Source organism: Tiliqua scincoides, chromosome 5, assembly GCF_035046505.1.
Source record: "Tiliqua scincoides isolate rTilSci1 chromosome 5, rTilSci1.hap2, whole genome shotgun sequence".
Classification (NCBI taxonomy): domain Eukaryota; kingdom Metazoa; phylum Chordata; class Lepidosauria; order Squamata; family Scincidae; genus Tiliqua; species Tiliqua scincoides.
This window is the reverse complement of record NC_089825.1, coordinates 65,845,576-65,858,326: the sequence shown is the minus strand read 5'-3', so window position 1 is coordinate 65,858,326 and position 12,751 is coordinate 65,845,576. Positions and strand designations below refer to the sequence as shown.

The 12,751-nt window shown below is 42.9% G+C and overlaps 1 protein-coding gene across 4 annotated transcripts in view; it reads left to right on the top strand.

Annotated features, from left to right (window-relative positions):
- Positions 1 to 12,751, top strand: part of TNS3 (tensin 3) — a 291,409-nt gene that overhangs the window by 156,299 nt on the left and 122,359 nt on the right. For all 4 annotated transcript variants that reach the window (XM_066631418.1, XM_066631417.1, XM_066631419.1 and 1 more), the window contains 4 exons: positions 303 to 353; positions 2,028 to 2,150; positions 5,391 to 5,455; positions 8,216 to 8,299. In XM_066631418.1, the coding sequence (XP_066487515.1) occupies positions 303 to 353; positions 2,028 to 2,150; positions 5,391 to 5,455; positions 8,216 to 8,299 (323 nt within the window). The remainder of the gene's footprint in view (positions 1 to 302; positions 354 to 2,027; positions 2,151 to 5,390; positions 5,456 to 8,215; positions 8,300 to 12,751) is intronic.

The following is a 12,751-nucleotide window of genomic DNA, read 5'->3' as shown; positions in this document are numbered from 1 at the left end:
TTAGCTTATCTTTGCCTTGAATTGTGCTTAAATCTCTTTTGTAAGGTCAAATCTAGCAGTCACCACAGCATAATTCCTTGGCACTTTGTCAAAATTTCCAGAGGAAATAAGTTTGAAATAGTGCAAACTTGAAGTTTATCACGCTTCATTTATCATTGGTGTCCCTAAAGCCGCTGACCTCCTTGCAAACCCTGTCACATTTGTATAACTTCTTTTTGACATGTGTTGAATGTAGTGATTTAAAGTATAAAGGGCAGTATTTAAAATCCTGCTTGTTTCCCTTCTTTCTTTTTCTGAAACAGGTGTTGAACCTTTCTGAGAAAAGATATGATCTTGCCAAGCTTAACCCAAAGGTAATGGTGTTGTTCCATGTTAAATTACATCACTTTCCACAAACAGAAGTAGAAACAAAATTCATGGTACCCCTAAGTTGCACAAGCCTCTATGCATGCCATAGCATAACAGCTTTTTATGCAGCTGCTCTTCCATTATGGAATTCCATTAATTACGTTCACTGGTCATCTTTTCCTTGTGCATCCACTTACTTGAGGATCTCTTCGGGTGATTGAGGAGCAAGCGCTCCATGTTCCACCTCACATACAATAAGGTAGTGTCTGCGTGTAGGCCATATCCATGACTAAATGACTTCAGTGTCCCCCCTCCTCTTTGGAGCTGTGTGAATTGGATCTTCACACATGGCCCTCCATATGGAGCCCTCTCGGAAGATGTTAACCTTTATGTGTGCCTCACAGGAAATGGAGAATGCCCACTCTTGCGTATACCCACCATGCAGATGTTAAAATCCATGGACAAGTTTCGTTTCTTTTCTCTAGGTCAGTGGTTCTCAAACTTTTTAGAGGCCCCTTGAAGCTGCTGCCTGATGTATGAATACCAAGGGTGTCATCATAATGGGGATTGGGCAGCAGTACTCCCCCCTCAAGTAGTAGCTTGTTGAACACTTGCTGCACATAGCCTAATCTGCCTTGCCAGTTTCACGAACCACCAAAATTGGGTCACGACCCACAGTTTGAAAACTGCTGCTCTAGTTTGTTCTTGGGGAGCCCAGTCCTATGCAGCACTGGCGCAGTGGGGTCACCGGGCCCACACTATATCCAGCGCTGCCAATGTGGAAGGGAACATTTGTTTCCTTATTCCATGTAAAGCCCCAGCCTGCTCAGTACATTTTTACCAGCTAAATAACTGGCGCAGAACTGAGTAGCTCTGTGTAGGGCTTTCAGGGCTGGGATGGGTTTAAGATGTGGCAGAGGCCTCCTCCACCATCCCCGCCCCCCCCCCCCCAGCACCACTTAGTTACATGGTTTTGAACTGGCACTTCCTGACAATAGCATTCTTAGTGTCAAAACCGAGCAACATTTTGTAGTTTCCCAAGCTTATATTTTAGGGGTATCTGTAATCTGTTTTAAAGCATGTGTTCAGCTTTCTCTGTTCAGGTAAGCTTTTTCATGTGCTCATGAGATCAAAATTCAGTACAAATCAGTACTGTCTCAGTCTTAGCAAAAACTAATGTCTCTATCTCAGACCTCACCCAGGATGCACCTCCCTTTACAGTGAGTAATGTTAGTGATGCAGAGCATTAACAAAGCCCCTGAAGTCTGTAGAGATTTGCTAATGTATTTGCTAATGTATTTGATTGAGACTATTTTTAATAATACTGAAATACAGAAAACAAAAGAATCTTTTGAATAAGGAAATCTTGCCATTGTTCTTCCTAACCCAGGTGTTTAATGTTCGGGGACTGTTTGCTGTTAGCATACAATTACTAGATGGCTGGGATTCAAAGAGGTCTGTGTGCATGCAGAGGAACAGTTTGCCTGTATTCCCCCCTCCCCCATTAAGATGTCCAGAATGCTGTTCTGGAGAGGGCAGCTTTTGGGGAGACAAGGGTAAGGGATTGCCACTGGATGGAGGAAAAGCTCCAATGCACGTATGAATCTTTGAATTTCGGTCCCTGTTACTAGTAAAAAGCATTATAAACAAATGTGCAACATAATCGTACTTCATTCTAGATTATGGATGTTGGCTGGCCTGATCTGCATGCCCCACCACTCAATAAGGTATGCACCATATGCAAGGCCATGGAATCCTGGTTGAACAGTGACTCTCAGCATGTGGTGGTGATCCACTGCCGAGTAAGTAAGCTTTATCTGTATCCATGTATCCTTGTAAGATAGAGTGAGTCAGACTATTAAGGTCCATCTAGTCAGTTTTGTCCACAGTGACTGGTAGTTGTTCTCCAGGGTTTCAGATGGGGAACTTTTCCAGACCTATCTGGAGATGCTTGGGATTGAACCTTCTGCGTGTCAAGTATACTCTGTTCTATTGAGGTACCCCCTTGTCCTCTTTCAGTTTGATTGCTATGACATCATAATAAGAAATTGTTCTGTGACTATTGTGGGATGATAATAGAAGTTGGAACAAGTCTTTATCTACATTGGGTGTATGGCATAAAGCAGTGGTTCTCATACATTTAGCATTGGGACCCATTTTTTAGAATGAGAATCTGTCAGGACCCACCAGAAGTGATGTCATGACTGGAAGTGACATCATCAAGCAGGAAAATTTTTCACAGTTCTATGCTGCAATCCTACCCATGCTTACCCAGAAGTAAGTCCCATTTACTATCATGGTTAAAAAAAATATACATAGTAGCTTGTTAAAAGTATAGGTCTGTAGCATTTCCCCAAATGCAGTCACATACCATGGTAGCATCAAGTGTAATATATTAAAAATAAAATATTGAAATGAATGGGGACCCTCCTGAAATTGGTTCTCAACCCACCTACATAAGAACAGCCCTACTGGATCAGGCCATAGGCCCATCTAGTCCAGCTTCCTGTATCTCACAGCGGCCCCACCAAATGCCCCAGGGAGCACACCAGATAAGAGACCTGCATCCTGGTGCCCTCCCTTGCATCTGGCATTCTGATATAGCCCGTTGACATAGCCACCTAGCGGGTCCCAACCCACAGTTTGAGAAACACTGGCATAAAGGATCTTCCACCAAATTCCCATTTTACCCACATGTCCCTCAAGGGACAAACCACTATGACCACTTAAACTGTGGTGGCTGAATGTGTATCCCTTTCATGGAGACATGGTTTTATAAAATCAGCATTTCCATGTAATCATAGCTGGGTAGTGAGCCTACAAGCAGCCTATTTCTTCTGAAAGATAATTCCAGGAGAATCGCTAATCATCTGATATAGGCCTTTAACCAAAGTCTTTATCTGTCAAGCAAACTAAGATTATTATTATTATTATATGCTCATGCCCCACATCCCAGGGTGGTGAGATGTTCCTAGGGTCATACTGTTACCTAGACTCGGGCTTCTTTTTGGAGAAGAAATCTCTGGAAGCTTATGGTGTCATTGTAATATTTGCTTTATTTATACAGGTTTGAGTATTGGATGGTTTGGTTAGGTGGCACGCTGCTGCAAGCTACATCAGCTACGTGTACCTTCTATGCACAGCTGTAGCTGCCAGCTGTTCCCCTTGGCTTCCATTCCAGTCTCTCTCAGATCAAATCCAAAGTCTCTCTGCCTCTTCCAGAATCTGTCAACACATGCAGGATTTCTTTTCCATTAACTCATTCTCAGCGGAGGGAATTGCCTTCTCCCTTAATCCCGCACTTCCCAATCCTAGACATCCCATGTTACCCCACGCACTGCATTTGCAATGCTTGCTCCTGGAAGTGACTGGCAGTGACATCATCACCAGTGACTTCCAGGTTCAGAGACTGTGCGCAACACTGGAAATAGCAGGTAAGAGGCTAAGGGAGTGTAAGAGTATATTTCCAAGTGCACGAAAACCATGTGCAGAAGCTGTGCCCACCAAGCAGAGCCTCTTACTGGCCATTTCCAGCATCCCACACTGTCTCGCTGCTGGCTGGCCTGTGGGTCCCTAAGGAGTGCCTCACAGCACTCCAGGGCATTTGTGATGCACAATTTGGGAACCCCTGCCTTAGCCTCTCCTCTCAGGTACTTGAGGGCACTAGTGTCCTCTCATGGAAGCTCCTATTCCAGGAGTTTTTTGGGCTTTTGACGTTTGTTAACCCTGTTCTGCCCAATCCAGGCAACTAACTCAGCATTGCCTTAGGGCCTAGCTTCTCATACCATGCTCATTCATAACCCATCTTGCTCATTCATAACCAAAGCTCATTCAAATCTCAATCGCACAACATTATTTAATCAGAGATTTTAGGAACAAACTGTAGGTTATTGCACACAACAATCCATGAGCTCTACTACTGAGTGCTTTGTTTAATAGTCAAACATTAGTACTTTAATTACATTGTGTTGCTTTTTTCTTAACTAAGTAGATCAATATGTCATTTGCAGATCTGTTGCAACTATAAGGTTCCCACCCCATCTTTGCTAGACTCGTTGGTTGAGTAATTCCAAAACAAGTCAGTGCTTGTGGGATTACCTATTGGTAATTTGTACTGACTGATGTCATGCATTTTAATAAGATTTTAAAGCATTGTGAAAATGCTAATTAAGTAGAGTTATCGCTATAAATCATAAATGTCAGAAGAAAATTTCTAATAATATCTTCTGGAATACATGTATTTTCCAGACCATGTTATTTTTACAGCATGTCATGCCCAAAATTGCCATGATGCCTAGGCTTGTCTTGGATAAACCAAAGATAGAAAGGAAAATACTGACAGAATGATACTGAAGCTTTTCTTTGCTTTTCTTCACTATAATTTATAGTTTTATTTTGATATTAAAACAATTTATAATGAAAACACTCTGTACAATTATGAAGTGGGAACATACTACTGATTATTGAGGTTTTTTAAAAAAAATCTAGAACAGGGCTTGTCAAACTGCAGCCCATGGGCCTGGTCCAGCTTTAGAAAAAACTGCCCCTGAGCAGCACTTACTATTCAGCCACATCTTATCTTGCCACCCAGTTTCTGCAGCAAGTTGCTCCAGGCAGCTGCTTCCTTTGCCCATTGCTCCAGAAGTCTCTGTGCCCAGATTTCTGGGCAGATATGGTTGCCCAGAGCAACTTCAAGGGAGGGCACCTTCAAGGGAGGTGCACCGTCTTCAAGGGAGGGCACCAGGATGAGGTCTCTTGTTATCTGGTGTGCTCCCTGTGGCATTTGGTGGGCCGCTGTGAGATACAGGAAGCTGGACTAGATGGGCCTATGGCCTGATCCAGTGGGGCTGTTCTTATGTTCTTACGTTCTTAACTTGCTGCAGAGATTGGATGGCAAGATAAGGTGTGGCACGGCGGAACAGTAAGTTCCACTCACATGGGGCGGGTTTTTCGTCGCTCAACAGTCCCGTGGTTTGGGGGCCGCTGACTAGAGTAAGAGAGAAATAATAAAATACAACACAGTTACCTTTTTCTTTTTACAGGGTGGAAAAGGAAGAATAGGAGTGGTGATATCTTCATACATGCACTTCACAAATGTTTCTGCAAGGTGAGAGGGTTACATATACTTAAAGTATAAAGTGGCAAAATTGGGGTCATTAATTATTATGTAGTTACTTCCCCAGGTTGGCTTCATTAAGGTGCAATAAGATGTCTTGGAAATTGTATGTAATAGTCACAAAGACCACGGAAATAGTTAAATGTAATTCTGATGTATATAGCCAGTTCATGTATTCCATCCAGGGTCAGCACAAGATATTTTGCTACCTGAGGCAAAGGGCAAGGTGGCACCCTCACTCAACCTGTGCCAGATTACTGGGATCCCTACGGTGGGTCTCCCTAGCCCTCTGCCTCTCTGGCCCCAATGAAATGCCTTTTCAGCAGTGTTTTAAAATAATATTATTACAGCCAATTACACTGAAACACTCCAAATAATATTATTACAGCCAATTACACTGAAACATACCCCTGGGGGCTGGGGATAAGAATAGGCCCTCAGTTTGGCTGTACTTGTCATAAGAGGCGACTAAACAGCCACCGGGTAGATGGGACTTGTGAGCCTGGGAAGGCAGCTCATCTGAGAGAAGGAAAACTCTGATCCCAAACCTCCACTGCCTTGTGGCTACATCCAGTTATGGAAAAGGCTTCAGGAGTCAACCTCGAGGCAAAATCCGGAGCCGGAGTCCCTGAGGCAGTTCAATAAATAAACAAACCTGACGCACCCTCCCACCCTGATCTGGGCTGCATCATTCAATTCATAGATAGGCTGGCCCTGCTTCCATCTCTCTGCTGCATCAGAGACAGAACATTAGTTACCAGGGATACCTTCCTCTATGCAGCCTCTACTTCTTTCACAGGCTATTTGTCATTTATTCTTCCAATGCAGAATTGCTGTCACTACTTCATTTGCTCCCCCCCCCCCGCCCAAAGAATGTAGTCTTAAAAGCTTGTGACTAGGGAGATACCAAATTCAAACAAACATGATACAACCTAATTAGTTTGTTAGCTTCCGTTTGGGGGGAGAAATTGGGGACAGCCTCATATATGTACCCGAAACCATTGCTGGGTTGGGCATTCTATTTGGATTGTTAAAACCAAGCAGGTTCCCCTGAGAAGCATTTGCACTTCAGGGGAAAAAAATGAAGCATTTGGAGAAGTAGCATGTAGAGGGAGTGCCAAGTAGTCATTCTGACAAATGGCTACATATGCAGTATCCATGAAAGAGGCCTGATATTCTTTTGACATTGTATTAAACTGTGAAGAACTTTATTCTCGCCCGGTTGTAAGCGGAACTCCCTAATGGAGTTTGGAAACCTTAGGTGGTTCTAACTTGATAGTACCAGGTGGTATGCGTGCAATAAGCCGAACAAGTCTGAACCTCTTTTTAAAAGCAAGGTACTCTTTAGAAAGTTGCATAGCATGTCATAGTGTGTGGGTGGCAATCTTGCAATCTAAAACTGGTTAACTGCCACCAAATTCTGGAACTCTGCTTTTCCAGCATACAGGAATACAGAATATTGGTCTGGGGGGAGGGGGTATCTGCGGACCCCATATCCGTGGTTTCATTTATCCTAGGGTTGCAATAAGCTTGTAAGCTTATAGTGACCTGGTTTAAGCAAGACTTGTTGGCTGGGTAAGTTTCTAAACAAACCAGTCGGTGCATGGGGAGTATAGGGGCAGAGACAGACATCTCCTATATCCATGGTTTCTGGTATTCCCATAGGCATGCCTGTATACTTAATAGGCAATGCCAGACATGGGTTTAGGGACTAGTACCCCATGCTCTGAGTGACTCCTGAATGGCAGAGAACCATAAATAGTTTACCTACCCCTCTTTCCTCATTTCTGAGTCATGAAATGTGTATCTTAACACGTGGAGAGATGCATGAGCTAGATGTGCATGATGAACTCGTGCATGATGTTCAAGACACTATGTCAGAAGTGTACAGAGTGGCCGCGAAGTGCCTGTGCATGAGAGTGTGCGAATTGGGGATTGAAACCATTTAAACCTGCATAAGGACACTGTGACCACCCAGTAAAAAAAGGATAATTGGCTTCTTTTGGGGGGGGGGGATGTCAGATTCAGCCCAGAAATATCTGTATCTTCAATAAGTTCCCTTTTCTATATTGAACAATGCATTGTAGACAATTCTTTTTCAAAACTTTATTAGTGAGAGGATCTGACAAGATTTTCTGTTCTACAGAGAATACTGGGATATGTATTTTTATTGTTGGCTTCAGGACAACTGCCAAATGAATGGCACATTTCAATGCAAGAAGAAAACTGCTCTTGCATTTAAGTCCCATTGAAATTACTGGGGCTTAAGTTGTGAATGCTAATGCATTAAAGTACTAATTTAATTTGGACTAGGACCACTGTTTTTAAACAAATTCCACTCCGCAACAATGAAAAAAACATTGCATAATGTTAATTGTCTTTTTCCAAATCTGAAATGCAAAAATGTATAACTTGTAGGATTCATTAAAGAGTGTCTCAGTTTAATGAACTGAATTGTTCTGACGTTAGTGTTTCTTTCCCACACATGATGAATTCAATGAATGTGATACATTTGTGGGTCACTTGTCAACCTAATAATATTCCCAAAGCCACTACAGTAAAAATGTCTGCACTGTTAATATTAATGCACCTCTCAGATCTGAGACCAAATGCATTCTTCAGGTGTTTTTGTGTGTGTGTGTGTGTTTTTGGCATGGTTCATTGTAGTGACCTGAACTTCCAAGATTACTCCCTAAAGAGATTTACATTCTCTCTCTCTCTCTCTCTCTCTCTCTCTCTCTCTCATGGCAGTGCGGATCAAGCCCTAGACAGATTTGCTATGAAGAAATTCTTTGATGATAAAGTTTCTGCTTTAATGCAACCATCCCAAAAAAGGTATTTTAATTTGTTTTCTAATTTATACTGCTGTACAGGCAAATACCATACTTGCCTCCTCTTTACCACAGTAACAGAGCAGTTTCCTTCTCTTTCAACACTTTCACCATCCTTTCTTCCTTGGGTGGATTGCTGATTTTGTGTGAAAGGAAAGCATCTGTAATGCCAGTGAGAGCTTGTAGGAGCTCAAGACTTTGTTGTGTGTCTTTCCCTCTTTATGCGTACCTAATCAGTTCCTGAAAGCTGCCTTTTAGAGTGAAAATCCAGGTGAGCACATTTCCATTAATTTCAAAGTGAAAAATTCTAACTGATTCCAAAGCCATTCTGAGTCTAATAGCATAGGCCCAATAGCATAAGGGAAAAAATTACATGACTTGGGGCCCAATCCAACTTTTCAGCACCAGTGCAGGCTCAATGCAGCCCTGAGATAAGGGAACAGCTGTTTCCATACCTTGAGGAGGCCTCTGTGACTGTCTCCCCACCACAAGATGCAGTGCACACCCCACTGGCACAGCTGCACCCACACTGAAAAATGGGATAGAATTGGGCCCACAGTGAAGTAGAATAAATAACATTTAACAACATTATATAGCAGGGGTGTCCAAACACCAGCCCTGGGACCACTTGCGGCCCTCACGGACTCCCAATCTGGCCCTCAGGGAGCCCCTAGTCTCCAATGAGCCTCTGGCCCTCTGGAGACTTGCTGGAGTGCACGCTGGCCTGATGCAACTGCTCTTAGCGTGACGGCCAAATGTTCGACCTCTTGCGTGAGCTGTGGGACGAGGACTTCCTCCACTGCTTGCTGTTTCATGTCTGTGATGCAGCAACAGCAGCAAAGGAAAGCCTGGCCTTGCTTTGTGCAAGGCCTTTGATAGGTCTTGAACTATTGGAAGACCTTCATTCATTCATATAAGTTCCATCTCTAATATATTCATTTTTGTTAATTTATTCAAATTTGAAATGCAAATTAATTCTTTTTCCCCCAGCCCCTGACATGGTGTCAGAGAGATGATGTGGCCCTCCTGCCAAAAAGTTTGGACAGCCCTGTTATATAGCATCAATAAAGTGTTTTAAGTTGACAACAAAAATGTTTCAGAAGTACGAGCATCACATGAGATTTAGCACCTCAAGCTTTAGTTGCAAACTATGAGCAACTCTCTTATATTTCACTTGTTTTTCCACTTTTCTCATTTTTTTCATCCTTCTATTCTTTTAGACCAGGGGTGTCCAACCTTTTGGGCAGAAGGGCCACATCATCTCTCTGACACTGTGTCGGGGGCTGGGAAAAAGGATTAATCTACATTTAAAATTTGAATAAATTTACATAAATGAATATATTAGAGATGGAACTTATATGAATGAATGAGGGTCTAGCAATCGCTCATCTATAAAAGGCCTTGCACATAACCATGCTGGCCTTTCCTTTGCTGCCACTATTGCATCACAGACATGAAACAGCAAGCAATGGAGGGAACCCTCGGCCCACAGCTCATGAGAGGTCAAACAGTCACTGTCACGCTGAGGGCAGTTGTGTCAGGCCAGCATAGGCTCCAGCAAATCTCCAGAGGGCCATAGGCTCATTGGAGACTGGGGGCTCCAAGTGGGCTGGATTGGGGGTCCCTGAGGGCCACGAATGACCCCCGGGCTGGGGTTTGGGCACCCCTGTTTTAGACACATATTCACAGTAATTTGTAGAAACACAGCACAAAAGATATACACTATAAGAGGGAACGTGCAATGCGTGTGTCTTGAAAATGCTGCCCATGGGGCAGTCTGACACAGAGGGTGCTCTTCCCAATCTTCCAAGAATCCTGAGGACATATCCCTTGAAGCCCGCAGGAGTGCACACAAGAAAAGGGGGGCACTTCTGGACTTCTGCCCTACCGGAGGAAGAGATCCAGAATTCAGTCCAACCTCCTAGAACTCTTTCTTGGCCATGTGAAGCAAATTTGTCTTTGGAGCTCAAGGGGAGGGGAGATGTACCTATTGGGTAAAATGGGAGGTAGATCTTGCCTCCACGAGAGACTTTTGTGTTCCTCATCATTCCTGGACTTTTTATCAAAAATCTTGGTATGGCTAAAGAGGTACTATAAATGAAATATGTTCCATTTGGATAAATGAAAATCTGTGTAGTGAAAGTACTTATAAAGATGGAAGGGTGTGTTCTTAATCAGAATTTTGAGAGAATTGGTAACAAAACCATGTCTGATATTGCTAGAAGGAACTACCATCTATCATTGTGACACATATTCCATCCATTAAACAGTTGTGGCTTCTTTTGTTAGAAGCACTGACCATTGGCAACTGGACATCCTAGAAGAAATTATTAGATTGTGCTATTCTCTCTCTCTAAACCCCCCCCCCCCGCCCCAAGTATCAGATGCTGAAGTTTGTGTGCCTTGCAGGTCTTCATCAGTCTTTCTGTATTCAACAATTCTTATTTACAGGGCTGAACTCAAATGCTCACTGAACTGGGTCCTACTCAGACCCTGAGCTGTTGACCTTCTCATTTGCACATTCCAGCGAGTCTCCCCTACAGTATCAAACTCTTTCCTTTCACCCTTGTTCCCTCAAGAGTAGAGGTATGAGGTTCATGGCATTCATGAAGAATTATCCCGATGAGCCTTAAATTAACATGGTTTTTACAGAGTTTTAAAAAATGGTTTATAATTCTTCAACTTGCACCCCTGATCGAATTTTCACTTATGTTGTAAAGCATATCTGTACCACTTCTTGTAGAAGGTGGGGGTTCATATGGTAAAATGCTTCTCCATTCCAAAAAAATTCCTTCCACATAGAAAACTAGCATGTCAGGGAAAAGCATTCTCACTTTGCCCTCTCCTTGACATACCAGTTTTCTATGTGGCAGGGATATATTTTTCATGGAGCGCTCCCATCATATCATCCCTCATCTGCAGTCTTAAGTGCTATAACCCAGGAATGAATCACATACCACAGTAATAGGAATTTACTGTGGAATTTTTAGATTGTGAGCCCTTTTGGGACTGGGAGCCATTTAGTTATTTGATTTTTCTCTGTAAACCGCTTTGTGAACTTTTAGTTGAAAAGCGGTATATAAATACTGTTAATAATAATAAATAGAAAGAGGTGTGATTTTTTTTTTTGGTGATCTCCATATTTGCACTCTTCTTAAAACCATGGAATACAATAAATATCAGAAATGCTGTCCTGAATGGCAGCATTATAGGAAAGATGTAATCTTGCATTCCACCTCTCTTTGGACCCAATCCTATCCAACAATGCAGCCCCAAGGTAAGGGAACAAATGAGAAGGCCTCTACTGACCATCCCCCCACTGCAGGATGCAGTGCATGCCCTGTTGGTACGGCTGTATCAGTTCTGGAATGTTGGATAGGATTGGGCCCTTAGTTTTAGTGAGGTTGACTTACCTGTTGCTGGCATTCAAATGGAAGCTTGTTTGCACATCCATCAACATACCAGTGCTTCTCAAGCAAAGTAAGATTTTGTGTCTGTAGGTACAGGAGTTCGCAGGCCTTTAAAACCGAGCATGAAGCAATTGCCATTTGGGCTTATCTGTGGTGAGAAACTCTTAAGAAACACAAACAATGTCCTCAAGAAAGTGGTTACCATGAGATATGAGGAACTGATGTTTCAGAATGCGAATGGACTGGGTTGAAAAGCCACTCAAAGTCAGATTGAATTAGTGAGATTAAAAGAGTGGAAAGAGGAGTTGGATTGGACAGCTGACTTGAAGTTCTATAACTGACGTCTGATGGGAAAGGAAAAAAGAAATCCATCTGAGGGCTTGTGTGGTAGCCCTAGTTACCCATGCCCTTTATCAGAAGGCATACAGTAATTGAAAAACTTGTTTAAAGAGAGGGAGGCCTTGCTAGCGATTGAGAAAACAAAGTTGTGTAGGAAGCTGTGTCAAGCAATACATCTGTTTGCCTCTCACTGGATAAAAGCTTTCCCAGTGAGCTGCTGTGTTTCTCTGGAGATCTACACAGCTGCTGTTGACATGGAAAAATAGCAACGCATTTCCCAGAGGCTCTACACTTTGATAAATATTTAGCTGGGAGAACTCCTTTCCCATTCAGCTCTGTGCCTACAAATAAGTGCAGCATTATTAAAAAAAGGCTGCATGTGCACTTGTAAACATCACCTCGAAGGGCACAGATGAGCAACACCGTGGGAGCAGATGGGAGAAGACTTTTTAATGGCCCCCATCAACGTGGTTTGTGCAGTATAAACGGTTCTGTTTTCTAACAGTCTCTCTGTTCTACAAACAAGTCTCCCTGAGAAGCAGAAACCCTCGGAATGGTGTTTGCAGTCGGTGCCTCATGATGGTAGCTGCAACCATGCAGACCGGATAGGACATAGATGTTTGTCAGGCTTCATGTTTAATGGATGGCATATACACTTCCCTTCAAGCCGGTTATTTTAGGAGGTCTAGGGGATAATCCTCGTTTTA